Source organism: Bemisia tabaci, chromosome 4, assembly GCF_918797505.1.
Source record: "Bemisia tabaci chromosome 4, PGI_BMITA_v3".
Classification (NCBI taxonomy): domain Eukaryota; kingdom Metazoa; phylum Arthropoda; class Insecta; order Hemiptera; family Aleyrodidae; genus Bemisia; species Bemisia tabaci.
In genome coordinates this window covers 15,761,177-15,788,540 of record NC_092796.1, presented here as the reverse complement: position 1 = coordinate 15,788,540, position 27,364 = coordinate 15,761,177, and the positions used below count along the sequence as shown (strand labels likewise).

At 36.7% G+C, this 27,364-nt stretch overlaps 2 protein-coding genes across 2 annotated transcripts; one reads left to right on the top strand and one right to left on the bottom strand.

The window, feature by feature from the left end:
- Positions 1-3,169: 3,169 nt before the first annotated feature.
- Positions 3,170-10,850, bottom strand: LOC109034414 (protein BCCIP homolog). Its single transcript, XM_019047540.2, has 5 exons — positions 10,621-10,850; positions 7,473-7,739; positions 6,109-6,293; positions 4,832-4,988; positions 3,170-3,406 (listed from the first exon to the last, which is right to left on the bottom strand). Exons 1-5 carry the CDS (start codon positions 10,690-10,692, stop codon positions 3,200-3,202), a joined length of 888 nt encoding a protein of 295 aa, XP_018903085.2. The 5' UTR covers positions 10,693-10,850; the 3' UTR covers positions 3,170-3,199.
- Positions 10,851-11,432: 582 nt separating this feature from the next.
- Positions 11,433-26,831, top strand: RPA1 (replication protein A 70). Its single transcript, XM_019047411.2, has 10 exons — positions 11,433-11,727; positions 11,835-11,882; positions 13,857-14,056; positions 14,291-14,466; positions 15,449-15,723; positions 16,909-17,113; positions 17,871-17,983; positions 21,287-21,539; positions 23,023-23,456; positions 25,879-26,831. Exons 1-10 carry the CDS (start codon positions 11,686-11,688, stop codon positions 25,996-25,998), a joined length of 1,866 nt encoding a protein of 621 aa, XP_018902956.2. The 5' UTR covers positions 11,433-11,685; the 3' UTR covers positions 25,999-26,831.
- The last annotated feature ends 533 nt before the right edge of the window (positions 26,832-27,364 follow it).

The following is a 27,364-nucleotide window of genomic DNA, read 5'->3' as shown; positions in this document are numbered from 1 at the left end:
CGTCACCTTCCGGCCAAAGTTTCATTAACGTCGCGCGACTTTAAAAATTCCTGCCGCCATTTTATTTTTTTACACAGAAATTTGTGGTTGAATCAGTTTGAAAATTTCACTGAATTTTATTGACAGCGCAAAGAAAACGCAGTGAAATTTTCAAACACATTCAACCAACAACTTCCCCGAGAAAAAATAAAATTGCGGCGAGAGTTTTTTGAACGTCGCGTCGCGCTTGTGAATACTTTGGCCGGAATAGTTAAAAGACCTGAACAGATGCGAGGACGCGGCGCTGGATGCAACTATTAGTGTTTGGTGGACGTCCGCGTTGCATACTCCAAAAATTGAAGGAGTTCTAACTTCACGCTGTTTCGTTTTTCTTATTCCAACTGCGCGTTCTGTCCTCAAACCGCCGACATGGAATAGATTTCTTGTGAAATCACACAGTTACGACTTTTTTAGTAGAGAATGTGAGGAACAATTCTTTAAAAGTCATAGAAAAACTGTCAAAAACAAGCTACTGAATCATTGGACGCTGCTGCTGGTTTATGGGATACTGCCGCTACCATATTTATCCCTTTTATATGTGCTGCTACTGAGCCATCGATTCGACGATGCTGCTGCAGGATGCTGCTGGACTACTGGACGTTGCTGTTGCATTTTTTTCAAGTCTTGCTTCTGAATGGCGCTTGTTCCCTGAACTGAATGTAAGGCATAACTTACGAATTTTGATCTTTTTTCATTGCGAAATTTTATCTTTTCCTATTTTCTCTTCACTAAATGAGGAGGCTAAATGGAGCTACATAACAGTAAGTTTGTGAAAAAAGCATAGAAAAAGGCGGAAAATTTTTTTAAAAAGGCAACAATCAGCTGTCATTTAAGTTGACTCCATAAAGCATGAAGTAATAATAAAATACTACAGAAAACGAAAACAAAAATGATTTTGCTTGTTACTGACCGCTATGTCTTAAACATCTCAACCTCTCAGTTTCTCCATTCTTTGCTTTCTCATTTTTCAAATTAAGTACACTCATTTCTGTTGCTCTCTTTCATAGAATTCCTCCCTCTCTACTTTCTCTTCATCCCTCTCACACCGATTATGGATATTGATGGTAAAACGATTGAAATAACACCTCGAAAGATCCACTCCCAGGAGGAGCAACCTACTTCCTTTAATAACAATACTTTCTTTGGTATCGGTCCCCTCTGAGATGGTATAGAACTGAACTTATCAAAAAAAAGAGTAGTCCCCTTCCGAAAAATGGATCAGGAAATTTTTAGTAAAAAATACACACAGTTGTAAGAAACCTAAGTGGGCTCTTCAAAACAGACCCTGCACAGAAAGCCAAGAAATTCAACGCTTTCTATTTATTATTATTTCACATGATGTTTGTAACTAATCTCTTGAACTTGATAAGCTTAAAAAATGAACGTTTTAAGTACCAAATCTGAGAAGAGCAAGGTTAAAGAATGAGGTTTTGGCCTTTATACTTGCGGATTTTTTGGTCTACGCAGGACCGCGGCTGCACCGCAAGCTTCATTTGGAAGAATTTGATTAATTTCTTCGGTCTCATCTTCCCAGCTAGCTAGGAGTGAAAAGCTCCCCTCGATAATTGATCTGATGTTGCGACATTCATATCAAATAATGCGTTTAAAAAATCAGAGAAATATACTTTCCAGTGTTGCTTTCCTTGAAATTGATACATCGAAAGTTTTATTTTTAAAGCTTATCATGCTCAGAAGGTCTTGGTGAACATTAATATAATGCTTTTTAATAATATTTAAAATACATAATGGGTTGAAGAATTTGGTAAGGCTTAAATCCCTTTGTTTTCCACACTTGCTCCTTCATAAAAATTTGATTTATGCCTTTTCTTCACGATTTGACTCAACAAAACTTCATTGCTTCGTGGATGAATTCGTCATGTGGAGACAAGGTTGGGTGTAATTCTATGCTCAAGCCCTTCAAAAAATTGAAGTTGAAAATGAAATTGCCAAGATCCTGATGTTGGGCAGATAGGACGGCATTCTTTGGGCCCATTTTTAAAGGTACATCTGATTTGCCACACAGAACCTACGCGTAGCACTTATTATGGCCTTTGGATGCTCAAACTGTTTGGCTCTCAGCAATTTGAAGACAAGTGTGAAAGTGCCAAGTTAGTAGTCTTGAGCAGATAAAAGTGTTTCCTTGAGCGCACTTTGGAAGGTAGATTTGATTTACTGAACAATGTATAAATGGAAACAGCATCAAGCAACAAAACATATCTCTAAGAGGATTTAAAATACCTACTTAGATAATGTAGTTAAGTGTAGCCTGGGGTAGTTTTTATGATTGCTCGCTCTCATGCTTTCGTTGCTCCCCTTCTCAGTTTACAGTCCTACACTATTGCACATTGATATTTTTGCAAAGCTATGTTCAAATGGAGATCGCTTAATTTCATCCAAATAGTAAGATGATAAACTTGTCACTTCTCTCCAAAAAATCATTCCAAAAATCAATTCACAAGTGAAAAATAGGTATTCTGTCTGTCCAATAATTTAAGCATAACGTTTGCAAAGAACATAAATTAATAAAGTTTTGATTTCAGAAAGCTTCACAATTAAACAACTTTCGAAGTTTCCTAGTTCACCTTTATAAGACATAAATATCATACTGTGCCTATAAATTAGAGAAGAAGGAATGCTGTATAAAACCTAGCAACTACATATAAATTATGAGTGCATGAATTAATTTACAATGAATGTAAGGTTTTTATCACAATACATCAATCCCCATCAAAATTTGATGTACTTACATCTCGAAAGACACATTGCACATTTCAAAAATCAATTTATAAGAGAGAAATATGTATTCTATTTGTCCAGCAATTCAAAAGTAAATATCCTGTCTGTCTGGCAATTCATTAAAGGTCCACCAATTTTAATATGCTTCACATTACATGGTGATCAATTACATTGTGAAGCCCACTAAAATTGAAACTTTAATGAATTGCTAGACAAACAGAATACTTATTTTTGAATTGCTGAACAGACCAATTACTCATTTATTACTTGTGAATTGATTTTGAAAAGTTCAATATTCTTTTGTGATGTGCGTCAAATTTTGGTAAGGATTACTGTATTGCGATGATTCTGTTCTGATTCTGCCTGGCCGTCAACTGAGTTGGGTTGCACTTGCTCAGGATAGTAGTAAATTCATCAGCTGCAATTAATTTTTAAAAACATTCAAAGGAAATAATACACAGACATAGGACAGACTTGATTTTATTTTTTCAATTATACTGTTTAACTTACTAGCCGGAAAAGTAATTAACCTGCGATAAGTAATCATTGCTTCGTCTTTTTCTAACCAACTCCCACCAACGGCCGAATCGATTTCATCATTGATAGGGTATTCAAATTTAATTTCAGCCTCCTGGGAACAAAAAAAAAATGGAGATAAAACAAGGAAAATGGATATGAGTAAGTACGGACTCTGAGAAAGCATCCAATTATACAAAATTTCTTTGATTTCAAAAGTCGAATTATACATTCATGTCTTTAGAATTCATCTTAAACCGAGAGACTGCAGGCCATAGATTCTCTTTTTCTCTTGTTATAGTTAATATTCTTAAGTTTCTAGCCGATAAAAGTTTTTTTGTTGAAAATTGGCCCCCTAAGTACTGAAAAATTACAATTTAACAGCACAGTTCCGAATTGTTGCTTTATAGGAGTGGATAGTACTTGTGGAATAAAAGTTAGTCTGAATAAAGGAAGGGATTAATTTTTCAAATTTTAAATAAATATGATTGAAGGAGACAGTACTCTATTTTATACAAAGTATTGTGCTCTCCTTTGACATCCTAGGGATTGTCTATCCTTAGGATCAACAATGGTTGTGTCATTCATAATACCAGCTGAACATCCTCATTGCAACTCGTTCTGAATGTTTTCACAGCCTTTCATGAAAGATCCCTGCCCTCAAGACGCTATTCCCTTACTCATTAATCTGTTTCAGTAAATTGAGTCTAATTCTTGATGAATTTTAACTGTTAGTTTTGAATGTTAAAAATCGAATGATGGGGCGCAGTTTACAATCCAAAATATAAACTAGTGTTAACTCCATGATTAAGACACTTTCAAAGCTTCACTATTCGTTTGTGACTGATATGCAGGTAAGTGATTTAATTGTACAGATAAAGATAGATTCTATGGGAGAAGTTCATTTCTTGATACTCTAGAACAGATACGATAATAATAAGCCATCGCACAAGGAAGAATGTAATACATCAACTTCTTGCAAATACACTAATTCAACGATAGAATTATTTGAACATGCAGAGCGTAGAGGTGTGCCCATGCCCATAGACACTGTCATTTTTTGGTACCAAGAGGGCCAATTTCGAAAAACTTAACCTCTTTGAAAACTTGATAATATCACTTACACGACTGATTTTACCAATTTGCTATTATAGTTGCAGAGAAATAAAGTAAAAAAACTTACTTTTGAGATGATCTATTTATTGTGGCGGTCCATTGATGCAATCAATAAATCATAGATAAAAAAAAACTTTCGAAAGATTAGTTCTCATTTTTATTCCTTACTGTTATCTTTCACAACCACTAGAAAAGTAGTCTTTGCAACGGTTTCTAGCCCCAATTTAACTTGTGACAGGAGCCAATCAGAAATGGGTTCCTCATGCCTTCACTCTCTCTACACAAGAACCATAGAATTTCGAGAGGAAAAAGATTAAAACATGGCTGGATTCATTTGACATCCGTTCTTGCCTTCTAACCTCCTGAAGCTATTTGAATGCATGTTGTTGTTGTTAGATATTTTCAGAGAGAATGTTTTACCCACCTCATTTATCAGCTCCTCTTCGGCATTTGACCACAGTATACCACTTGCTTCCTTTTCTGGTTTGGATTTGACTTTCCTCTTTGAGGGTTTGTATATCTTGCAGATCATTACAAAATGTTTAAAATCTGACAACTCATCTGAGCCTTTGATTTCCTTGCTGAAGAAAAGAGAAAAAAAATTGAATGAGTATTTACAGATGACTAGTATTTGAAATTGGAAGAAGGCTTGAAATTATGTTGGGCTTAAAGTGTAGCTATGTTTTAGCAATTTACGCACTACTCAAAAAAGACTTCACATATTTGGAAAACAAACCTGCCTCACATTCTCGAAAGATTTATTCTCATCCAGGATCCCTGCTGAGAATCATGCATACCAAATGAAAGTCAAAACAATTTCCAAGGAAAGCTAATGATGAATCAACGCACAAGTCTTCCTTGCATCTTCTCAAGCAGTCCATTCAGAATTATCCAATGGAACACGCATGCTATATATTTCGGAGCGTTTTAATGAATTTATTTACCCTCCCAAAAAAAACACATGTCTGGTACCTAACATTATAGAGCCTAAAGAGGGGGGGAGGGAAGGAGGAGGTATCAATTTTACAGAACTTGCTTTTTGTAAAATTATCGTGAACTATGAGCTGTTACCTTGGCGACAGGCTCAAAATCAGCAAAATTGTATTTTTACCCATGTACAGGTTAATGATACTACACATTCACAGACGAAATTGCAAGTCAGGAGGTCAGTTATCCGAACTTTTGTGCAACTACATTTAGGAAGAAATTACCAAAATTTTCAAAAAGAAATTCCACACTATACAGCACACTCAGACTGAATCATCCATTAGTGTAATTGATGAGTTTTTCAATGCACAAGTTTCACTAATATGACACATTATCGGTATGTTGTATCAAAGCAGAATGGATAGTTTTGTAAATGCACAATTAATTTACCAAAAATACAACTTTATTCTTGCGGTGGTTACTGCAACTTGACTCAAGTCTTGTTCAAGAGAACATTCAAATTCTCGAAAACCACTTTGCTCCTCTGACAAAAAACATTCATACCTCAGCTTGGAGTTACTTCAAGAAATCCTTGTGGGAAAAATCATTTTCGATGCAGAATTTTAAGGAAAAAACATAAAATACGGTGAAAAAATTCAGACTCATGACACAAAAAGATGATGAGAGAATGAAACCTTTCTGATCCTCCAAAAATATACTTTTAAAATTCCTAAAAATGTCAACAAGATAAAAGAAAAATTGGCAAATACATACCTTAAACTTTCAAATAATGGTACAGATATCTGAGGTGGAATGTTGATAAATCTCTCGTTAATTATAAGCCCAACTGGAGCAGATGTGTCATTGGACAGAAGCGATTCAACTGCAGAATAATCTTCAGCATGATCCTTTGCTAAAGATAGTATAAACTTTCTCAACTGCTTTGTGCACTGTGACTCCTATATGAGATAAAACACCAGATATTATTCTAGTCATATCAATAAAATTATCAAAATTTTTAATTATAGAGGAATCAGCCATAACGATCAAAAGTTTAAACTTGTTAAATGGTGCAGGTTTCAAATTGACATCCTCAGAGTTCAAGCTAACTTTGAATATTTGCAAACTATGATGAACTATGGTATTCGACAATCTTGGATTGTTAAGTAATGAGTACTATCTGGAGTAGATAATGATGAAGTCCTTATCTCAAGAGGTTCACTCACAGTGTGAAAGGAAAGGTGTGTCATAGATCAACGAAGAGAGCTTTCATAGGCTGACTCATTTCCTCAGGGGCAAATGATCTGATGAGAATAGCCTCAGATGCGAGGAGATCGAGTAATATGATGTACAAATGAGGCAACTGTCATTTTTGAAACAACTGCATGCCAATTACTTCGTGCAACACAGTTTCAAAGTACATTCCCAAACAAATTGAACAAAGGCATATTTTTTTGTAAAAAAAAATCACCCAAGCGTTTCATAGGTAACATTTTTGTTGCAATGAGAAAAACTGGAGAATAGGAGGGCATGAACTAAGGAAAAAAGATTTTATCCATTGTGACACTTCAGTGCAATCTTTTCCTACTTCAGACATAAATTAATTTGGTGGGCACACTTCTTTTTCAGTATTTCAAGAGGAAAATTATTTAAAAATTCTCTGTTCCTTACCTCAAAAAACAGTTTCAATACTCTTTCCCAACCCTTGATTATTAACAGTTGATGAAACTATGGCAAAAAAATGTTCACTGCTTCATCGAGACTACTGAGAAATAAAAGCTCAACAAATCAATCCTTTTCTCATCAAGATCTGGTTTATTTAACTGCTCTGATTTAAACGACTCCTGAGTTTATAGGTATAGTTTAACAGTGGCTCAACTATGAATCATCTTCAGAATGTTTAAAAAATTATTGCTGATTCTTTTGTTTAAAGCGTGAAACAAAAAACAATGGGATTTAAAATTTTCTCTGATTGTTCTTCATCCTGGTTATCCTGTAAAAATTTAAGTTCATGATGTTAAGTCCACTTTCTTCTAAAAATAAAGTAGGGATGCCTAATGTTGGAATTCAAATGCATGGTTTTGGATTTTAGGCAGAGGAGGGTGTCTCAAGAAGGCCCTTAAAGTAAGTTAACAAACCTTGTTTTTAGTAAGGTCTAGCACTGTATTTAATCCAAAAATATTATCTTCATCATCTTCATCGTCCTCATCTTCATTTTGGTTTTCCTCTATACTTTCATCTTCTTTGATCACACTACCCACATTTTTTTGCTCTATGATCAATTTCACCAGCTCTGGTAGATCGACCCCGGAAGAGTGGAAAAGGGGCACAAGCAACTGCGTAATACCCTCTACATCATCTTCTTCAGGACTTCTTCCGACAAAATCAATTACCACCTCTTGCTCCTTCAACAAAAAACAATTGAAAGATTGTTAGTTACTTAAAATAATACTTGTACGTTCGACACGTGACAAAAAGAATGTCAAAAACTTGTGACTAAATTAAAAGGTCCGTGAGACTAACCAAACTTACGAGTATCTACAATTCTTGAGTCCATCAAACAAACTATTATCTCGTGCTCTCGGTATTTCTAATCGTAGAGAAGAAACTGGACTCTCTTCATGGTATTTCATCTTTCAGATTTCAATCAGTACAGACACAGTGCCTTTCAATATGTGAGCCATATAAAACAAAACTTAGTATAGATCCATTCAACTCCCTGGTAATAAAATGCATCTTAGGAGACCACAATACTGAAAAATGATTATATAAATTGCAGTTTCTCCTTTACTAAAACTGTTGAGGGTGATTTCACGATAACAGGAATAGTTAAAATGTGAAATACCTTAAAAATAAAAGTGCACCAATTTTAACAGGATTTCATTACCTCATTTTAAAGGTATTGAACCTCCTTTTTCCAGCTTTGGCACGCTCTATTTTGATTCAGTGCAAAGTTAAAGTGATTGATAAACAAGCCATTGAATCAGGTATCAGCGCTTCCCGCGGGACTGCTGGAGGTCCACGCAAACATGGCGGCCCTGCCATATTGTGTCGGTTACGTAACAGACGCAGCGTAACCGACACTTGAAAATGTGAGATAAAAGATGATACAAAAGATGAAACTTGGCAATTCTTGAGTTATGAGGTGGAATTGATGCTGCCTTAAAAGTTTTCTAAACTTTGGAGACTTCCTTTTAGTTTAATACTATTAAATTGAGGTTTTTGCGTAGTGAGGAATTAGTGCTACACACCTAAAAATCACTGGTTTTCATAATAATTAAAGTTTTCATTGTAAAAAAAACTGACTTATCAGTAATGGTTTTGTCGAGAAGACTTCAGCGAACAATTTGATGGCAATTTTGAAACTCCTGACTCCGTCTGGCGAGATAAACACTGCACTCAATACAACTGCAAAAATTTGTTGCCAAATGTGGCGACACCTCTTTCTAATGACTTTTCTCGCTCAATAATAAACATTTCAGTTCAAACTGGCAATTTTCTTGAACATTAGAGTCTCTTTTCAGCAAATATTGCCAAAGAGTTCATGATCAGTACTGATTTGTTACCGCAAATTGCTCTTTTGCTTCAAAATCGGGGTTGGCGACGCGTAACCGACCGGACATTTTCGGCCTTTAAAGTCTCATATTATGAAATATGATAATAATTTATCATATTTTTTAGCGTGGATAGGTTCAGGGACATCATTCCTATTGATTTATTCATTTGGTTTTCAATCGTTTTGCCCTATATCGTTCATAACCCACGGCGACACGACTATTCCTCTTATCGTGAAATCACCCTTGAAAACATTTTCATTTTGTGCCATTTTTTAAATTATGCTTAAAAGAGTTTGCTCGAAGATGGGCACATTGGAAATTGATCAAGGCTTTGGAAATCATTCACACACCACCATGTTATTATGTTGATTCAACGCTCCTATTTACCTGAGCAGTCCCAATTGTGCAGTCTGACATTGCATGCAGTCAGCGTACGGTCAGCAGTGAGCCATTACAGACTGTCTATTCAGCCCGCAAATATCACTAATTACACAGTCAGACTGCTCGTAAAATAGCAGCTTCAGACTAGATGCGATGATGATGCCAATTTTTAAGTGATCAACTTAATAAACAACAATAACGATGGCCAAAGTGCAAAACCTCGTATCTCCGTTTGCAATTAAGCAGACTACCTTACTTCATTCATTTATACAAAAACTAGTGAACATGATTTCATGAAAACTGCCTTGATTATTCTCCTGTATTGCCTGAATATTTCATAGAAATTTTATCTTCTGAAGTTGACTTTTTTCTCTTCTAAAAAATAAAATAGGAGCAGAGATTTTGAAACACCGCAATATAGATACATAATTTGCACTACAGCTATAGATATGTTCACACCCAGGGAGTAACACTTGACCCTAGATAAATGCTCACCAACCAGGTTTAGAAGCTCTAATAAAAACTACCCTTCCAGTATCAATTAATAAGGATTCTTACCTATCCCGTATAGTTTTAAACCATTCGCCTCCTAGGACAAGTTAACTTGTCTGCGCATGCCTAGGACATATCTCAGCTGACAAGTTAAATCACACCATCTATCTATGTTGCTACCCTTGAGATGCCATCTATTGGAAAAATTAAAAAATACGACAAAAACAATCGCGCAGCAACGGCAACAGATAACGCAAATTAACACGTCAATTGAGCTATGTCCCAGGCGCGCGCTGATGAGTATACTCGTCAATTGAGGCAAATGGGTTCTGTGAGTAAAATTCTGACCTGATGACCTATGCCTAACACTGGTCACAGACTGATTTAGGAGTACCTAGTTTGCAATTCTTCTCACTGAAAAGTCTCAGGGGTTCCAACAAAACGACAGCGTATGTCAGCAACCACGTATTTCGGTTTGCAACGCCGCACACATCCTGTCATACTTAATTTTTTATACAGAAAACTTCTCAACGGCAAATCCTTTACACTGTCGTGATTTTACTTCTCTGTGCCAAAAAAATTATGCAAAAACTTCAAGGAACGATGTCAATTTGTTATCCTTTAATATAATAATATAGAGGCCGAAATTATCAAACAACGCAAACGAGATACGTCGTTGCGGACTTGCGTGGTCAAAAACTGAAACTACCAATGTACTAGCCCTAAGTATTGCAACTCTGCTCTTGTATTTTTTACCAAAACAGGCTGATCGAGCGCATAATTAGCGGAGTGAAACCTCATTACCACCAAAGAATAATTCTAAAGAAAGGATGATGCTCAATATGACTTCATTTACCTCATGACTAGACCCCGGACCATCTCCAGAGCTGAGCTTACTTTTTTTCACTTTAGGTTCCGAATCTGTCATTTTACTACAGATACTTGAAATTAAGACTGAATAGAAGATTGCATATAATTTACCACCACATAATAAGATAAGATCAAAAAATTAATGTTTTCTACAATCAGAATCAGGAAGAAGGAGATAAACTAGACCGGGTGCACGCGTTGGATTTACAGAACGTCAAATTTCATAATATAACCTCAAAGCAAAGATACAAAACACAAGTCGACTTGGCTCCCATTGGCTCAAATTGCTACATTTTCCCAATTATTCCTTTTTTCGAACAAAAGGAATTTTAACGGCAAATTCTGAACCAGGCGTTTTGATTGGTCCAGAGCGGTTCATTCCATTTATTCCGAGTTGAACCAAAGTAAGCGGGAATTTCAAATAATTCAGGATATCCTGTTCGCTAGATCGTTTCCGTTTCCTGTTAAACAGTGTTGTCAGTTTTGTTTGTTGGGTGAAACTGACAACACTGTTTTACCGGAAACGGAAACGATTTGGTGAACGGATATCCGGAATTATTTGTAATTCCCGCCTAATTTGGTTCAACTCGGAATAAGTGGAATGAACCGCTCTGGACCAATCAAAACGCCTGGTTCAGAATTTGCCGTTAAAATTCCTTTTGTTCGAAAAGAGGAATAATTGGGAAAATCTTAGAACCGCTCCCGCTTCCCCTTTCCCGCTCTTGTCGTTGTTCCCGCCTTTTACTTTTGTTTTATCGTATTTTGAGGTTATGTTTACTTCTGGTTCACTGGCAGCGAACACTGGCAGCAGCTCATGTTGCAACTTTTCGAGCAAGTCGAAACTTGTCGATCTCCCATTTTATTTTTCTCTGTGGAACGTAGTTTGTGAACTCTCTTTATCAGCTGGGTTAAAGTTGTGTTTACTCATTATTCTCTTTAATCTGTGCCTCATCGATCTCTTTACCGTATCAAATTCACGGAATCTGTTTGGGTGTAGGAAGAATTCTACTCTCACTCTTTTCTGCAGGACTACAAGAGCCTTGTATTCAAAATGAATACTGGTGGCTACCAACTTTCTGAGGGCGCTCTCCAGGTAACTTTTGATCTTAAATTCCACTTAAAACCGTCATTTACTAATCTAATTTTGTGGGCTCAACACGAGAAAGTTCTATTTTTCTAATTCTTTCTTAAATGTTTCAGACCATCATGAGTGGCGGAGACTGCCATGAACCGATCATGCAAATTTTGGTGAGTGTATCTGAATTTACTCTGTCAAATTTTCTGCATCTAGCTTGCGATCGAATTTGAATTCAAAATTTTACGTTCCAAGTGTCCCTGTCTATCCAAGTCGTAATAGTTAGTGTCAGTAGGTCAGGGCACTTTGATCTAGTAAGTAATGGGTTTTTTTTTCCAAATGATTAGCAAGCAAATCCATCAAAATAGTCCAAATTACCTGTAGTTTACTTCATGATATCTCCTGCCTGGCAAGTATCATACCAGAGACTTTCCTTGGACCTCTCTGGTATGAAGAGAACCCAATGATAGAGTACCTTTATAGACAGAGTATGGCCATTTGTATCTTTTTACTACAGAAACCTGTGCCGCTTTTTGATTGGTCAACAAGTTTTTAGGCTTCATGATGCTCTTACAGCCGTAAATAAACAAACAAGATGGCGACTCATCGTAACATTGATAAGAAGCTATAATTTGTCAAAAATGTCAATTATGGCAGTAATAATTTAAACTAGCACATCTACAAATAACACATGAAAACACTGTTAAATCGCCTTTCGCCTTTATCACAGCTTGATGCAAGATGTGCGTAACCTCAAACTTGCTTGCTGATAACAGCTATCTTGTTTGTTTATTTACGGCCGTAAGAATATCGTGCCAGCCCATTTTCTCGCGACCAATGATAAACCGGCACAGAAATGGCCATACTCTGGCTATAAAGGTACTCTACCCAATGATTGTGGCTGGTTGAGATGCACAGCCGTTTTGCGAATCATTTCATGGCGTCATTGAGTGAGGCACCATATGCAAGAGAATTGTCACCGAGAGTGTGTCTGAAACTTGAGATTTCCATAGAATACTGGGAAATAGAAAGTATTTTCAATTATTGAGAGGCATATCAGGGAACTGAGTTCGTGGCAAACCTCCTCAGTGTTTGCCTGGCCTCCCTTTGAAAAGGAAAAGGTTGCATTTTAGGAAAGCGATGCCAGTCATATCAAGTTCCAGAGTACAACCTTAACTATTGGAGTGGATATAATATGGTTTTGTTTCTTTTCTTCATCATATGATAGTTTGAGATTCATATGTGTTTCAAGACCTCTGTCACATATAATTTCTGAACTCAGTGTGTAGTTTTCTTAAGATCATAAAAAAGTCAACTGAATTTTGTCCTTGATCCAACTCAATTATTTCTCAAAATGTGTTGAAGTAGCTGCAAACTTGTCAGGGAATTGCACTGAAGTTTTCGGTCTTTTTACGTTTGAGACCTCATCATGGACAGAGTTTTGGTAGTTGCAAATCTTTAGCTGATTATGTTTGTAAATGAAATATTGAAGACTTAAAAAGTTAGAGCAGAGTGTGCACCACTTCCAAAAACACAAATGTGCCAGAAAACCACAGATTTTGAAAGGATAGTGGGCGTAGATGTACAAAAAACAGACGGACTATCAGTGGAAATTTTTTGATTTACACTATTTTTGATGAAAACTTTAAAAAATAGCCTCAATAGTTTGCAATTCTTGAACAAAGTTTATTGCAGAACAATCCTGCAAAATCTTGGTTTGATTCTTCAAACCTTGGCTCAATCCCTTAGCATTCCTATTAGCCATTTTTAATCAAAATTTGTGAATGCCCCTGTGAAAGGTCTCATCACATGAGTTAGCTGCTGCTAACCTCTGGCTGTTGATAGTTTCAAGTAAGTTTGTATGGCTGCATTGTCGCAGCCTGTGGTCAATCCACTGCCGCTTTTATAACATCAGCAAAGCAGCTGTCTAGAAAAGAGAGTCAGCCATTGTTAACTTATCTTTAGTGCTCTATCTTTTTTTTTCTTTTTCTGTAAATTATTGTGGAACTTCTCGAATCAGAGAAACAATCACATTGGGTTCTCTAGCTACTGTACTCTTGCCATGAACAGCTGGCATTACAATATTCGTACAATATTACAACACAGTATTTCATGCATAAACCTGATATTAACTGTTTATGCTATAGGGTAACAAGAAAATTGCTGGGAATGCAGCAAGCGAACGCTACCGGATTCTCATTTCTGATGGAGTACATTTGAATAGTTTTGCCATGCTTGCTACTCAGCTCAACAGCCAAATCACTGATGGAACGTTAGCTGACTTTTCAATTATCCGAATGAATCGACATATTGTGAGCACTATCAACAACTCTGGCAAAGCGGACAAGTAAGTATTTTCTCTCTGACCATTTTGTTTTAGTTAGGTGAGGTGATTGATTTTTAGGTTTGTGGTGGTAATGTGTAATGCTCATTATGCGCAATGAACCTTGCTGAAAACAGGAGCAGAAATCTAATACCTCTTGCATCAACTACTCCTGATAGCTAAGCTAATATTTACAGAAATGACTTTCACTTAAGTGTAAAGTGAGCCTTTATTAATCTCTTATCTTGCTTTATACAGACGAGTGCTGGTAATCTTGGATTTGACCGTTCTTGTAAATGGCGCTGAAGTGAAAGAGAAGATCGGAAATCCAGTGCCACTGCAAGAAGGTCCAGGATCTGCCAATGGAACCACTTCAGCTCCAGCAGCTAATGGTCACTCATCAACAGCTCTAGCACCATCTAATCAAGCTGCTGGTCAGTTTTATCAATTTTATCACTTCAATAGATTTGTTGTCTAAGCCTCTTTTTATCCACCCGGCAGTCAAGCCTTGAAACATAATACCTCTGTATTTGGGCTCCCAAGCTGAATAAAATCACAAGGGATCACTGGGCTGCCCTTCTGAATTGGTCATCAACTGGGACTTATTGCATATCAATATTTCACTTGCTGCAAAATCATCCAAAGTTAAGGGATCATTAAATCTTAGTTTAATAGAACGGAATCAAGTCACATTTTGGGAAAAAATAGGTTATAAAAGGTTCAGAGTTTAACCAGCCGCACATATTTGCCCGTCGTTTCAGAGTCCAGACAAAATATTTAGAATGTGAAAATAGACTTTGAATTTTATCTAGAACATTGAGTCCCATGGAAATTTTCAAGAAAACTCGCCAATTGCACAAATAACCAATTTTTACAATATTTTCAAAAACAATTTTGTCTGGCATCGATTTTAAATTCAAATTTTCAATTCAAATCTACAGTATAATTGCTGGAATGTAAGACGTCTATTTGCCAAGAAAATCATATAGAGCTAAATTTGTTTTAGGTAGTTCTCTCAGATTGTTATTTCAGATTTGAAGGGAGCATATTGATATTGCATTTCAATATATCAAACATATTGAGGGGCCTTATTGATTCTAATATCTTAGTTTTGAAGGTATCAAACAAGAAGAACCATCTAACTTAAGATTCACAAAATAAAGCAACTGGTGCAAAATATACCAGCAAAATAAAATGCTTAAGTAAATGCTGTTGCATAAAATAAGATTGGTTCAATTGGATTAATTCACTATTTTGACTTAAACTTAAACTTGTGCTTTGTAATTGTATCATACCAGCTTGCCCCATCATAATATGCCATACCATCTCTCCTTTTACCCTTTTCTTTTTAGTCAGTTTATTTTTTGAAAGAATTATTGTTGCTCATGGGTTTTTTTTTTTTATTTGAACAATTAGCACCGCGTAGCATTGGTGGAAACCGGAGCGTTGCAAGACCGGATTTAAATCAGTCAATCGGTGGATCCAGTGCAACTACAAAAATTGTTAGTCTTAGTCCGTATCAAAATCGTTGGACTATCAAAGCAAGAGTATCAAACAAGGCTGGCATTCGAACATGGTCAAATGCCAGAGGTAATGGCAAACTGTTCAGCGTGGATTTAATCGATGATACTGGAGAAATTCGTGCGACTGCATTCAATGCAGAATGTGATAAATTTTATGATATGCTTGAGGTAAGACTTAGAATCGTACAGTTTACCTATATTTATAAGTAACATGGTGCTAGAATAGTGCTGGACCCTTACTAATTTGCGAGAAAGTCAGAGCAAAAAAATCCAAAAATTAAAATTAGAGTCACCAAATGAACTCTCATGAGTTTCAGTGCAAGACGAAAAGCCAGGAGTGTGTTCAGCTCAGGCATTCATGCATTGAGCAATTATTCTTAAGGTCTGATTGATCTTTTCAAGATCTATCTACTTCTTCATATTACCTACAGAGTTTAAATACTGAACAGAAAAGGCATCAAACCTAACTATTTTTCTGTGCAGCAAAATATCAGGGTCTGTGAAATATTCAAAATTTATGCACGGAAAAAAATGGATTGCTGATTCGATTGTTAAAGAAAAAGTGACTGCAATGTTTCAAATTTACATTTTACAATAGTGGAAAGCTAATTTAACCACAGGGGTGGTTAATTTAGCACTTCCTTATCTCATAAATTAAGAGGAATAGCATTGAAATAAAATTAATGGTAGAACAAAGTAAGTCTAGAAATCATGAAATTTAGGAATAGCTTCAAAAATCCAATTATTTCGCTATACTTAGTGGGTGTGGAAAGTATCTTGGTTCAGAGTGAAATAATTTAATAAATTAACCAACATGAGTTAAATAAATTAAATTTCAAAGTTAATTCTGTATAAAAACTGTAATTCACGGTGATTGTAATAACAGAACAAATGAATTTTCTTAAGATAAATGAGTTCAAAAATATATATCCATTTCGATAATTTTATTTCCCTTAGTCCTAGTTTGAATAATTACAATTTTAGCAGAGACAAACCGAACACCCTTTGATTTTTCAGAAGGAGAATCAGACATAATTTCAGGATTCAATATTGAATATAGAAGAACTAGGTTCATAATACTCTTCTTATCAGAATATTGTAGTATATTAGTTATAAGATTTTTAACAATTTGTATATTCCCAGTGTATTCTGTCTTTCTTTCCAAAATCTATTTAAAAAAACCAATCAATATTTTCAACTCACACAGAAAGTAAAACCACTCCACATGAGCTCTGTTTTTACATTCAGATTTTTTCAGACAGAATACAAAAGGTTGCTTGTAGCGTCTTTTTAGTTTTTTAAAAATATTACATTCCTCTGCTGCAATCCTTAAATTGTCTGTTTGATCTTTAGATGAATAAAGTCTACCTAATCAGTAAATGCGCTTTGAAACCTGCTAACAAGAAATTCTCATCATTGAGTCATGATTTTGAAATGTCATTCACTCGTGAAACGGTTATTGTTCCGTGCGAAGAAGAAGATGAGTCCATCCCAGCAATATCATACAACTTCATCCCACTGAATAAGATCCCTGAAAAGGAACCAAACACAATTGTCGGTAAGCATTGTAATCAGTTTATCCATCCTGTTCGGAATCTAAGTATATTTTATGTCAGTTTATGAATCAAAATATTGTTCCTCTTGCCTCTTTTCCCACCAAACGTTTCTATAAATTAGGAATGACAAATGACAGAAATTCTAAAAGTTGAATTTATTTGTAAGTCCATGTTTAAGCTGCTGCGGTAGTTACTTTTAGTAAGGCTTAAAACTTTCCAACATTGATTCAAGAGTATATTGTGAACTTTCAGTCATCTATCCAGTGGATAATTTACTCGTTCACTCATCTTGCAAGGATTCAAAATTTTGGTACTTAAAATGTCAAACTTTATATTTAATCGGAATTAATTGAAGTCAAGTTTTTCAATACTGGAAGTGCTTTCGTAACCAAAACAAGAGAAAACAAATCGTCACCTTCCGGGCAAAGTATCACAAGCGCCATGCGACGTTTAAAAATTTCCGCCGCCATCTTATTCCTTTACAGAGAAATTGTTCAACGGAGCTGTCCGAAAATTTAACTGAATTTTCTTTGTGCTGCAGATGATATTCAGTGAAATTCTGAAACTGACTCAACTAAGAATTTCTCTGTAAAAAAATAAAATGCTGGCGGAAATTTTTAAACGTCGCATGGCGCTTGTGATACTTTGCCCGGAAGGTGACGAAATGAGGTTCCTCTCACCAAATGAATTGCTCCAACTTAAAAAATTGATAACCCATTTCATCTTTAAAGTTAATTTGAATTTTCTTTTTTCTTTCAGATGCCATTGGTATTTGTGTTTCTGCATCAGACGTTCAAAATCTTGTTGCAAGAACCACTCAAAGGGAACTTCAGAAAAGAGATGTATCCATCGTCGACCAGACAGGAACCAGAGTAAGTTTAAAACTATACTTCTAGAGCTACTTAAAATGCTACTTGCATTGTGAAGTTGCAGATAAACTTATCTGATCTGACCAAAGCAGTTTTTTCACTAATGACAAATGAAAATGCAAAAATCCGTATCAAGGATGGTCATTCCATTAGAATCAAAAAATTCTACCATGATTAAGATTTGCTAAATTATCACTTCATTTCATTTCAAAACAGCCTAAATTTCTTTGAACGAAAGAAAAGGAAAAAATCACACAATGGAATTGGGTCGGAAAGTATAGAGGACAGGGCTAATGGTATAATCTACAGGAAACGGAATCAAAAGAGTGCCTGCATATAAATATGTAAGGCACGCTAAAAATAATAATTTGATGCACTGGACGCAAACCTAATTGAGTTGAGAGTGCGTGTAATGTCAATGGTAAAGTTGAAACCAAAAAGCACAAATATACGGCAGCAGAAATTTCGAATTGAACGGATTCATGATGATGCCTCAAAAAATGGCGTCTGCCCGCAACTGATTACAGTGTGCCCAAATTTGCTTATATCGTAAGAGTTACTTTCCTATGGAGCTACTAATTTTGCAGATCGCGCACTGAGTATCAAAACTAATCACTTTCTTCGCCAAAATTCACTCGCAAACACAATTTGAGCACGATTTCGAAACGCAAGCGCAAGACTTCTCTGACTCAAAACCACTGACTGTTGAGCAAACGAAATCCCTTTAAACAATGACATGGCGGCCTCAGCGAACAGACTGGAATGCGGGAACAACGCCGAAGGAAGAAACAACCGAACGCCAGGCCCGGGCGGTTGGAGTTCTGAGAATTTCCCTGACCGGGCCCTTTGTCAGGAAGGCGCGCAACCCTCGAGAAGGAGGGTGGGCAGTATGGCGGGTAGGGTAGGAGAGGTTTTCTGCGTCACCGCTCGCAGCGGGGCGATCGAGAACTGTATACAACTGCGCATGCGCGCTGCGCCGATCGCGCGGGACTGGCCGGGATGGAATGCTCCGTGCAACGGACAGCATTTTACCGTCAACTCGCTGTTAAATGAGAGGCTGCTATTTCGACACCCTCGCTGTTGCTTTAGCAGATTATTTCTGCAAATTTAACGACCTTCAAAACATTAGACCAACACCTGCACGAGTGTAAATTTAAAATCCAAACGAATGTCAAAATAACGTGTGGACTGTAAAATCAAAAGTCAATGACAGTCATTCCAAAAGCTTCAGGAACTGTTGATTTAATGACTGCGCCTGACGTTAACTCAGCAGTCGTGTGATGATGGAATAACATACAGAATGTTATTTCAAAAGCATCAATAAGATGTTGAGCTAACAGAGTTGCACACTTTTGTTTCAACATACTTAAAATGTTAAACTATCAGTCGCGACAACTAAAAGAACAGAGAAACGTCAAACAAATTTAACATTCAATGCGACTGTTAAAATGACAGGTCTTTTTTTTCCGTGTACATCGACCTGGTATATCAAGTTTCTGCAATTTTTCACGGCAAATCGGTAGATTTTCGGGATGTGGATTGCTTACTTTCAATTCATGAATGAATAAAGCATGGACATGGTTAAGCTTCTTTGCATGAAAAGACGTTTAAAATAAAAAAATCAAGACATATTTAATACAATTGCATTTATATCGAGTAAATCTCTTTTCAATAATATAACAGGATTTATAATACCGGTGATTTGGGTATTTTAGCCCCAAAATACCTTTAAATCGACTTTATCTTCTAGGAGTTCGACAGAATTTTTCCTTTCTTCGCTTAAATTTTTCCGTAGCACTTTTCTTCAAGAATCTGATAAGATTTTGCTTGAGGCAGATCAAAAAACTTAAATTTGTTCGAATAGCTTTCTAGATTCACAATACACGGTCTCGTCAAAGTGTGTCGTTGAAGTGTTGGATCGTATGAATTCTCTTGTTGTGCTGCTTGCCTATTTTGAAATCTCTGTAAATGAAAACTAAAGGGGTTGATATGTGCGAGTTAATGACGCGCCTTATCAACACATTGTGTTGGAGTTCACTGCTTGTTTTTCATTAGATTAGGTTATCCAATTTGATTATCAATTATATTGTTAGCTTGATTAAAGTTTAATAATAGATCGTTAATACATCTAGTTCCTGTAGGAACTCCATTGATTTTAATTCTTTTTATAGCTTTAGATTAACTCAGTCTTGGTCTTTGAGTATCCGATTAATGTCTCACATAATTTCTGGACACTCACTAATAAGACTTTTCAGAGATTGTCGTTTCTATGTGACTATAATCCAAGAGGGGCTTTTTATTTTTGAATATTTTGTTTGTTTTATTCAAGCTTTTGAAAGGGGCGAGGGTATCAAATAAACTTGCATTGATCTAATGATTGATAGCATTTTGATAGCATTTATTTTTCTTCACATTTTATGTTGTGTATGTCACATTGATAAGAAAGTTTGACAGGGCATATCTCTACTAATCACGCTCGGCCTGCGTACTGATCAACTACTTAATTAGCAGAGACCATTCTTAGCATATCAACTGCCAAACTTCAGTCGTATTTGCTCAACGCTAACAAGTCAAGGAGAAAAGGCTATCAATACTGAAAAACTTACGTGTAGATGAAGGTTTCGCTGCTTAGAGGAGGTTTTTACCAACACTGTGGCCAAAAAATGACTTATCAAGCTGCAGCTTTGAAAGTCAGAAGTTGGCAGATCAGAAAATGGTTCCACTGTCACCTAGTTCAGGGAGGCAGTTTTACTATGTGATTTCATCTTTGCAATTTATATTGCTTGTGTCATCCTTTTTTTTCTCTCCATATGTATATATTCATTTATTTTCTCTTCTTTTTCTTGGATCTTATCATCTGGTAATTTAAAGCTTAAAAATTCTTATGTTCAGCAAATAATGACTTCCATGCTCTTTGATTGTCAAAGAATCCTCATGTTTTAAAAAAAAATTAACACTTAATATGCAGTAGTTGTGTTCCTAATAAAAGTAAAAAAAAACCTCTGCTTTCTTTCTTTCTGTTTTCTAACTGTGCAACAATTGATTCCTTTTTAACTCAGTGCTAAATGAAAAGCATTTAGTAGATGGGAATGTGGCTACAGTGGAGACATTTGTAAAAACATGTATCTTGCTTTATGAAATCAATTTTGGATATTTTATTTCTGAAATAAGCTCCACAAAAGTTGGTTCCCTCTCTCTTAATATTACCTAAATATTTCAGCTCTTTTATTTCTCTGTAACAAATTTTTATTCTGTAATTTTTTTATTATTATTATTATTATTATTATTTTTTTTTTTTTTTTGTAGGTAGACATAACATTATGGGGAACGCAGGCTGTGGAATTTGACCCCTCTGATGAACCAATTGTTGCGGTAAAAGGTGGGCGAATAACAGAATATAGTGGAAGCCGTTCCATTGGTTTGCTGGGTAGCTCCTCACTTGTACTGAATCCTGATATCCCAGAGGCACATCAACTCCGTGGCTGGTACGATACACAAGAAGCCCGCTCAATGGATTTCAGAAATGTGTCTGCTCGGACTGGTGCAGGTGGTGCAGATAGTAAGTGTTCATTTTCACTTTATTTCTTTTCTCGTTGAGCATCCTCAAGGCGATTTTCATGTGTAAATTTCTGCTTGTCGTCTTTATTTAAACTTGGCTGTTTACGACTGATGACTAGCATATGCTACATTAACCTCTTTATGTTTTTAATTTTAATTCATATGTATCTGTTCTGAAAGGCCACCTGTTAGGAAAAAATTTGGGGGGGGGGGGGGGGGAGCTCGGAAATTTTCTTGGTAAAGTATGAATCTCTACGTAAGAGCCTCAAATGAATCCTGGGAAAATGCATTTAACTGAGCTGCCTCTGTTTCCCTCAAGATTCAAGCTTATGTATTAAACATTTTGAAGAAGCATAGGTTTTTACTCAACACCACTGTATTATTTCGTCCTAATGAACTTATCTCTCAGGTTTAGCTGTGATTTTTTCACTCAAGTAGGTCCTCCTTGGCCTCTGAGTGGCTGTTCTTTGATGGGCTCTTTGGACTCTTGAAGGGCTATTTACTTAGCAACTGTAAAACACCTGGGTTTTAATTTGAAATCAGTCGGCTCATCTAAAGATCATCACTAACTGGGGCTGTAGGAATAGTCAAAATAAAACCAACAGTCAATTACTTGAAACTACAAATTGACGGTGTAAGTCGGCAATCACATAACTTGGTTTGCGACGTCGCGGACTTCCTGTCATACTTTATTTTTTAAACAGAAAACTACTCGACGGCAATTTTTTAAAACTGTCTTGATTTTTCTTCTCTGTGTGAAGAAAATTCTGCATAAACTTCAAGGAATGATGTTAATTCGTTCTCTTTAAAAAAAATAACATGGATGCGGAAATTTTCAGACACCGCAAACGAGTTATGTGATTGCCGACTTACACCGTCGAAATGCAAATTTGAATAATTTAAAACTGTGTGGATTTTTGTGAAGAGTACCAAAATTCACAAATATCGGGGCAGATGTTGAAATATTTGCTGTTGAACTTGGGGTGCTAACTTCCTCACCTTAGCGCACAGAGCCCATTTGATTTCCAATTTCGGTCAATGACTTCTGCAGTGCTCACTGCGGGCAGTAATTACAGCTTTTTAAGCTCAACTAGTTGTGTTCGCCTTGAATGTCATACGCTTTGATCGCTGCAAAATAAATGTTATTGGCAAGCAAAAAGAGTGAATTCCGTTTAAAATGTCTCTCAAATTTAGCATGGCCAATTTCTTGAGATGATTTGCCACAAAATGCTTTATGTGGCCAGCAGGAATATTTGTAAATGTCGGATAGTGCGCTCACTTAGTGGCGTAGGTTATTTGCTTTGGATTTGAGGTCGATTAGTCATGATGTTGATTTATTTGCACAACTCCACCTACTGATAACCAAAAAATCATGGAAATGAGCCTTGTAGATCTCCAAATGTAACCAGGATAAAAAATGCAATTGTATGGAACAGAGGAGCTTACAGTATTGATGCTGATTGAATGTTTTTCCTTTTTTTCAGATGGATCAAGTGACATCATTTCTCTGCGAGACTTTCGTGACAAACAGCTTGGAAGTGGAGATAAACCCGACTACTTCAGTATTAAAGGCACTGTAACTCATGTGCGCCAAGAAAATGCTCTTTACCAAGCTTGTCCTCTCGGAGACTGCAAGAGGAAAGTAGTGGACCAGAATAACGGGTTCTTCCGCTGTGAAAAATGTTGCAAAGAAGTGCCCAATTATATTTGGAGGCTTCTGTTAAACGTGCACGTTGTTGATTGGTCGGGCGAAGTTTGGATTACACTCTTTCAAGAGACTGCAGAACAGCTTCTCGGAATGACAGCTGCTGAAGTGGGTGCTGTAAAGGAAGAGCATAACGACATCAGTTCCTGTTTCAAGAACATTAGATTCTCAGAGCACATTTTCAGACTACGGGCCAAACAAGAAACTTACAATGTGAGTATCCGACTATTAACCTGAGTTCAACGTTTAGTTCAGAATGATTATTGGGTTCAAAGACAAAACTAATGATTATATTACGTCATTGGAAAAGCATGCTCCGAGTATCTTCTCATTTTATATGTTCACGCCATATATGAACTTTCATGCATTGCCAAAGTTCCTTTGATTAAATACGAATTTTTGAGAAAACTTATGATCATCTTCCTTCCAATATTTTAGATTATTTTGCTCACAATTTCACCTTAAGTTCTGGAAGGTTTCAGGGGAAAATATTCATAAATCTCCTTAAAAATACAGTAAAACCTCGCTAAGTCGGTTTCCGGATAAGCCGGTAACCCGCTTTAGTCGGTAGAATCGCCCGGTCCCGTTTATCACCCATATAACACAATGCTAAATAAGTCTCGGTATCTCGGTTTGGTCAGATTCTGAACCCGCTTAACTCGGTGAAATTTTTCCATCTCGACCTGTTTTTCTTCGATCGTCACCCGTGATCAAGCGTAGGTAGTGTTTCCGTGCGCGGTGCGGTGCGGGTCGGGTCAAGTTACGCCACGAAGGGTGAGCGAATCTCCGAGAAAGCGCAGCGCAGTGCGAGAAACGACATCGGAAATAGAGAGATAAGGAATCAAAAACACTCGATAACGACACGAAAGATGAGAACAGTAGAGAATAGGATATCTGATACCGCGTGTTATCTTATCGCGCGTGTGAAAACACGCATGCATAATTAAGCAATTTCACGCATCGATGAGTTGACAGGTCAAGTCGGCACCGGCCCCTCTCCCCCTACCATCTTGCATTGCCCTTCCCCGCTCCCCCCAGGAATCTTCCGCAGAGTTTTTCGGAGATTTTAGCGAGTATTGATACGTTGCATTTTCAGTTCAACGACCCGCCATAGCGGGTGGCCGCGGCGCATCACCGCGCGGCATGCCGCGTGGGGTGCGCGGGGGGTGATACGCAATGGGGTGCCGCGGCACCCCAACATACGATTAACCCGATGACTTCATGATGCCCTGACACTTACAACACGCAATTTCAAGTGCATCTCATGAAATTTTACTCTTTAGTACCATTCTCTTCGATCAAATGGCTCTCCTAAACACTCCTACAAGTCACTCTACACGCACGTTTGCGTTTGTCCAATTTAGGGCGCGAAATTTGAAAAAGCGCGGCAGGAAAAGTGGCAGTCCGCGTAAGTCGGTAACCCGCTTAACTCGGTAAATTTCCTCGGTCCCGATGAAAACCGACTTAGCGAGGTTTCACTGTACACATTTTACAGGAGGAAATCAGGCAACTTTCAAATGTTCATACGGCGTTTTTCCTTAGAACGGCAGAATGTGGACCTGATCCACAAATTAAATTCATCTGTTCCTAAAATAAAGAGTCCGAGGGTGAAACCAATCGGTGCTTTTTGATGCAAGGTAAATGAAACAAAAGCATGCTCCTTTGCTACAGGCCATCTAAAATCGACAAAACGCTGTGCTCTATTCGTTTCGTTCAGTCTTGACAGAAAGTTTGACATAAAATGCTGATTCATATTCGATTCTTATTGGTCCAATTGCCCCCGGGCTTAGGGGATTTCTGCCATGTCGAGTATAAAAATCGGCTTTTTCAATCTTGACTTTCACATGTCCAATCCTCCCTCGGTTTTAAACCCTGTCAAGGCTGAAATGGAACAAACAGAGTGGTGCGTTTGTCAAGTTCAGGTGTTTGATCAGGAGAAGAGCGTACCTTCGTTTCACCTACTTTTTCTTGCGACACATTGTCATGAGTTCTTAATCATACATGTATAAGCACTCCACCTTTGCCCCTGCCAAATATCAACCTCCCATAGTATAGCACCTGCCTGATGAACAAGGAACCGCTGGATTTTCTCAGGGCTGTGCAAGCCTGGTTTTTTTTATTCAAGCTGAGTTTGAATATTTTTTCACTGTCTCAAGCTGAGTTCAAGCTTTTTTGAGCATTGAAAATGATCCTCAAGCTGAGTCGAGTCCGAGTAATTTTGAGTTTTAACGCATGATTTTACAATCGAAATATCATGGCGAAACTAAAAATGCTAATAGTATGATTGAAATATTTGGGAGTTGGACTCTCTCTGCGTTGCCGGCTCCAAAAAGCTTGAAATACTTTATAAAACTTGTGTTATTAGCACTCGAACGTAACCTTACTTTTAAGCCGAGTCGATTACGAGATACTCGGCTCGACTCAACTCAAAATTCGAGTAACCCCACAGCCCTAGTATTTTCCCTCAGCAGGATAAGATATGTAGAAATCTTGCCTTCCTTGTTTTTTAAAAGGCCTACTTTAAAAAGCAATTTTTTCTTTAAATGCAAAATTTTCAGAGTAATTCATTTATTGCTAAAGTTTACAATACATTCTGTTATGATCTCCTGTTTAAATGACTTTTGTTTGTTCTCAGGATGAAACGCGAGTTCGAGTTGCTGCTGTTACTGCAAAAGCACCAGACCGCAAGTCTTACTGTGATTACCTTATAAAAGAAATCAAACAGCTTGCAGGCATTGGCGTTGTTGTGGCCTAAATTTTGAATTGAATCGTTTATTCCATTTCAATATTTCTGTCCCTTTTTTTTTCTACATTCATGTCTGTTTGGTCAGTTCCTGATCCCTTTATTAGGACCAAAAGTAGTCTTTTCTGCACCGTACCTCATCAAAGATATTCAGTAGAAAATTTTTAAAATGTGATCTAAATTGTTTTTTTAATAATTTCTCTTGTGTCTGTATCTAGTTAAAGTTTTACTGGTCTTCATCAACAAACCATTCAAATAATCGCATGCCAGCATTTAAATATTTCTTGCATTTTTTGCATAGACGTGCCTGGATTATTAGGATACATGATGGTGATGTTTTTCGAGGGAGAAAAATCCTTAAAATTGCACGAGTCTTCATCATCTGATACCATTTCCTCATAATTAATCGTATCTGTGATAAGGGACCTTATCTTTGGGAGAAAATTCTTCTCAACTCTTCATTGAAGTAAGGAGGGAACAAAATTTTTAAAGTTGAAGGAGGTCTTGGTCCTGAAGTTCCTAGACAAAAGTTCTCTGGTTGTAGATGAACTTAGTGTAAGTGTTAGCAAAAAGCATAGGGGAACTCTCTCCTGGAAGACAAGGTCCCTTTTCCTCAATCCAATCACATTTTGTTTTAAGGAATTTCTAATGCCTGAATTGTGAGTCTTTTATTATAAAATGTATCAACTTCGACTCTTGTGTTGATACTTTTTCCTCTTCAGTAATTAGAATCTATATGTATTAATCTGTGAGCTCCTCAACTGATCTTTACCCATTGTAAGCTTGTGTGGTTACTATATTTTTCTATATTTTAACGATATTACAATAAATGTAGGTTATTCTTATTTTGTGTCTTATAAATAATTCTTTCTTAGTTCCCTAAAGCATTGTTCAAAAGTCCTAGTGTAGGCTTCCATAGATAACCAGAAGAAGCGATCTTCTAATTTCAGGCAGCCAAAAATTGCCGTGCGGGTTAGTCAATTTTTTTACATCTCAACACACAAATGAGTTTTTTTTTGGCAAACTAAAGTCTGAAATGAATGAAACTCAATATTTAGTGGCCTCCGCCATAAATGCATTATTTTAAGGGTTTATTATTGAACTTTTACGTAACTTAAAATCTGGTCCTAATTTACACTTTCTCGGCTTGTATCTCTTCAAAGAGAAAATCGTAGCTTTGAAAACTGCGATGTCATAACTAACATTTCCAACAAATACAAATTGGTGGCAGCAACACGTTTTGCACTATTAAATGGATGCCTGAATTGTATTTTTAAAGCAAAATTCCCCATAACAGCACCCACCGTCATTCAAAAATTAATGTTCCATGATTCCTTTGAGAATGACAAGTGTGGCATCAGTAAATCTATAGAAAAGC

Bases quoted from the DNA above. Each gene is read 5' to 3' on its own strand.
- LOC109034414 (XM_019047540.2), bottom strand. From the start codon at position 10,692: ATGACAGATTCGGAACCTAAAGTGAAAAAAAGTAAGCTCAGCTCTGGA. The intron at 6,294-7,472 runs GTTTGTTAACTT...TATCTCATATAG, and splicing joins TAGACCTTACTAAAAACAAG to GAGTCACAGTGCACAAAGCA. The intron at 4,989-6,108 runs GTATGTATTTGC...TCTTTTCTTCAG, and splicing joins CCATTATTTGAAAGTTTAAG to CAAGGAAATCAAAGGCTCAG.
- RPA1 (XM_019047411.2), top strand. From the start codon at position 11,686: ATGAATACTGGTGGCTACCAACTTTCTGAGGGCGCTCTCCAG. The intron at 14,467-15,448 runs GTCAGTTTTATC...TTGAACAATTAG, and splicing joins ACCATCTAATCAAGCTGCTG to CACCGCGTAGCATTGGTGGA. The intron at 17,114-17,870 runs GTAAGCATTGTA...TTTTTCTTTCAG, and splicing joins GGAACCAAACACAATTGTCG to ATGCCATTGGTATTTGTGTT.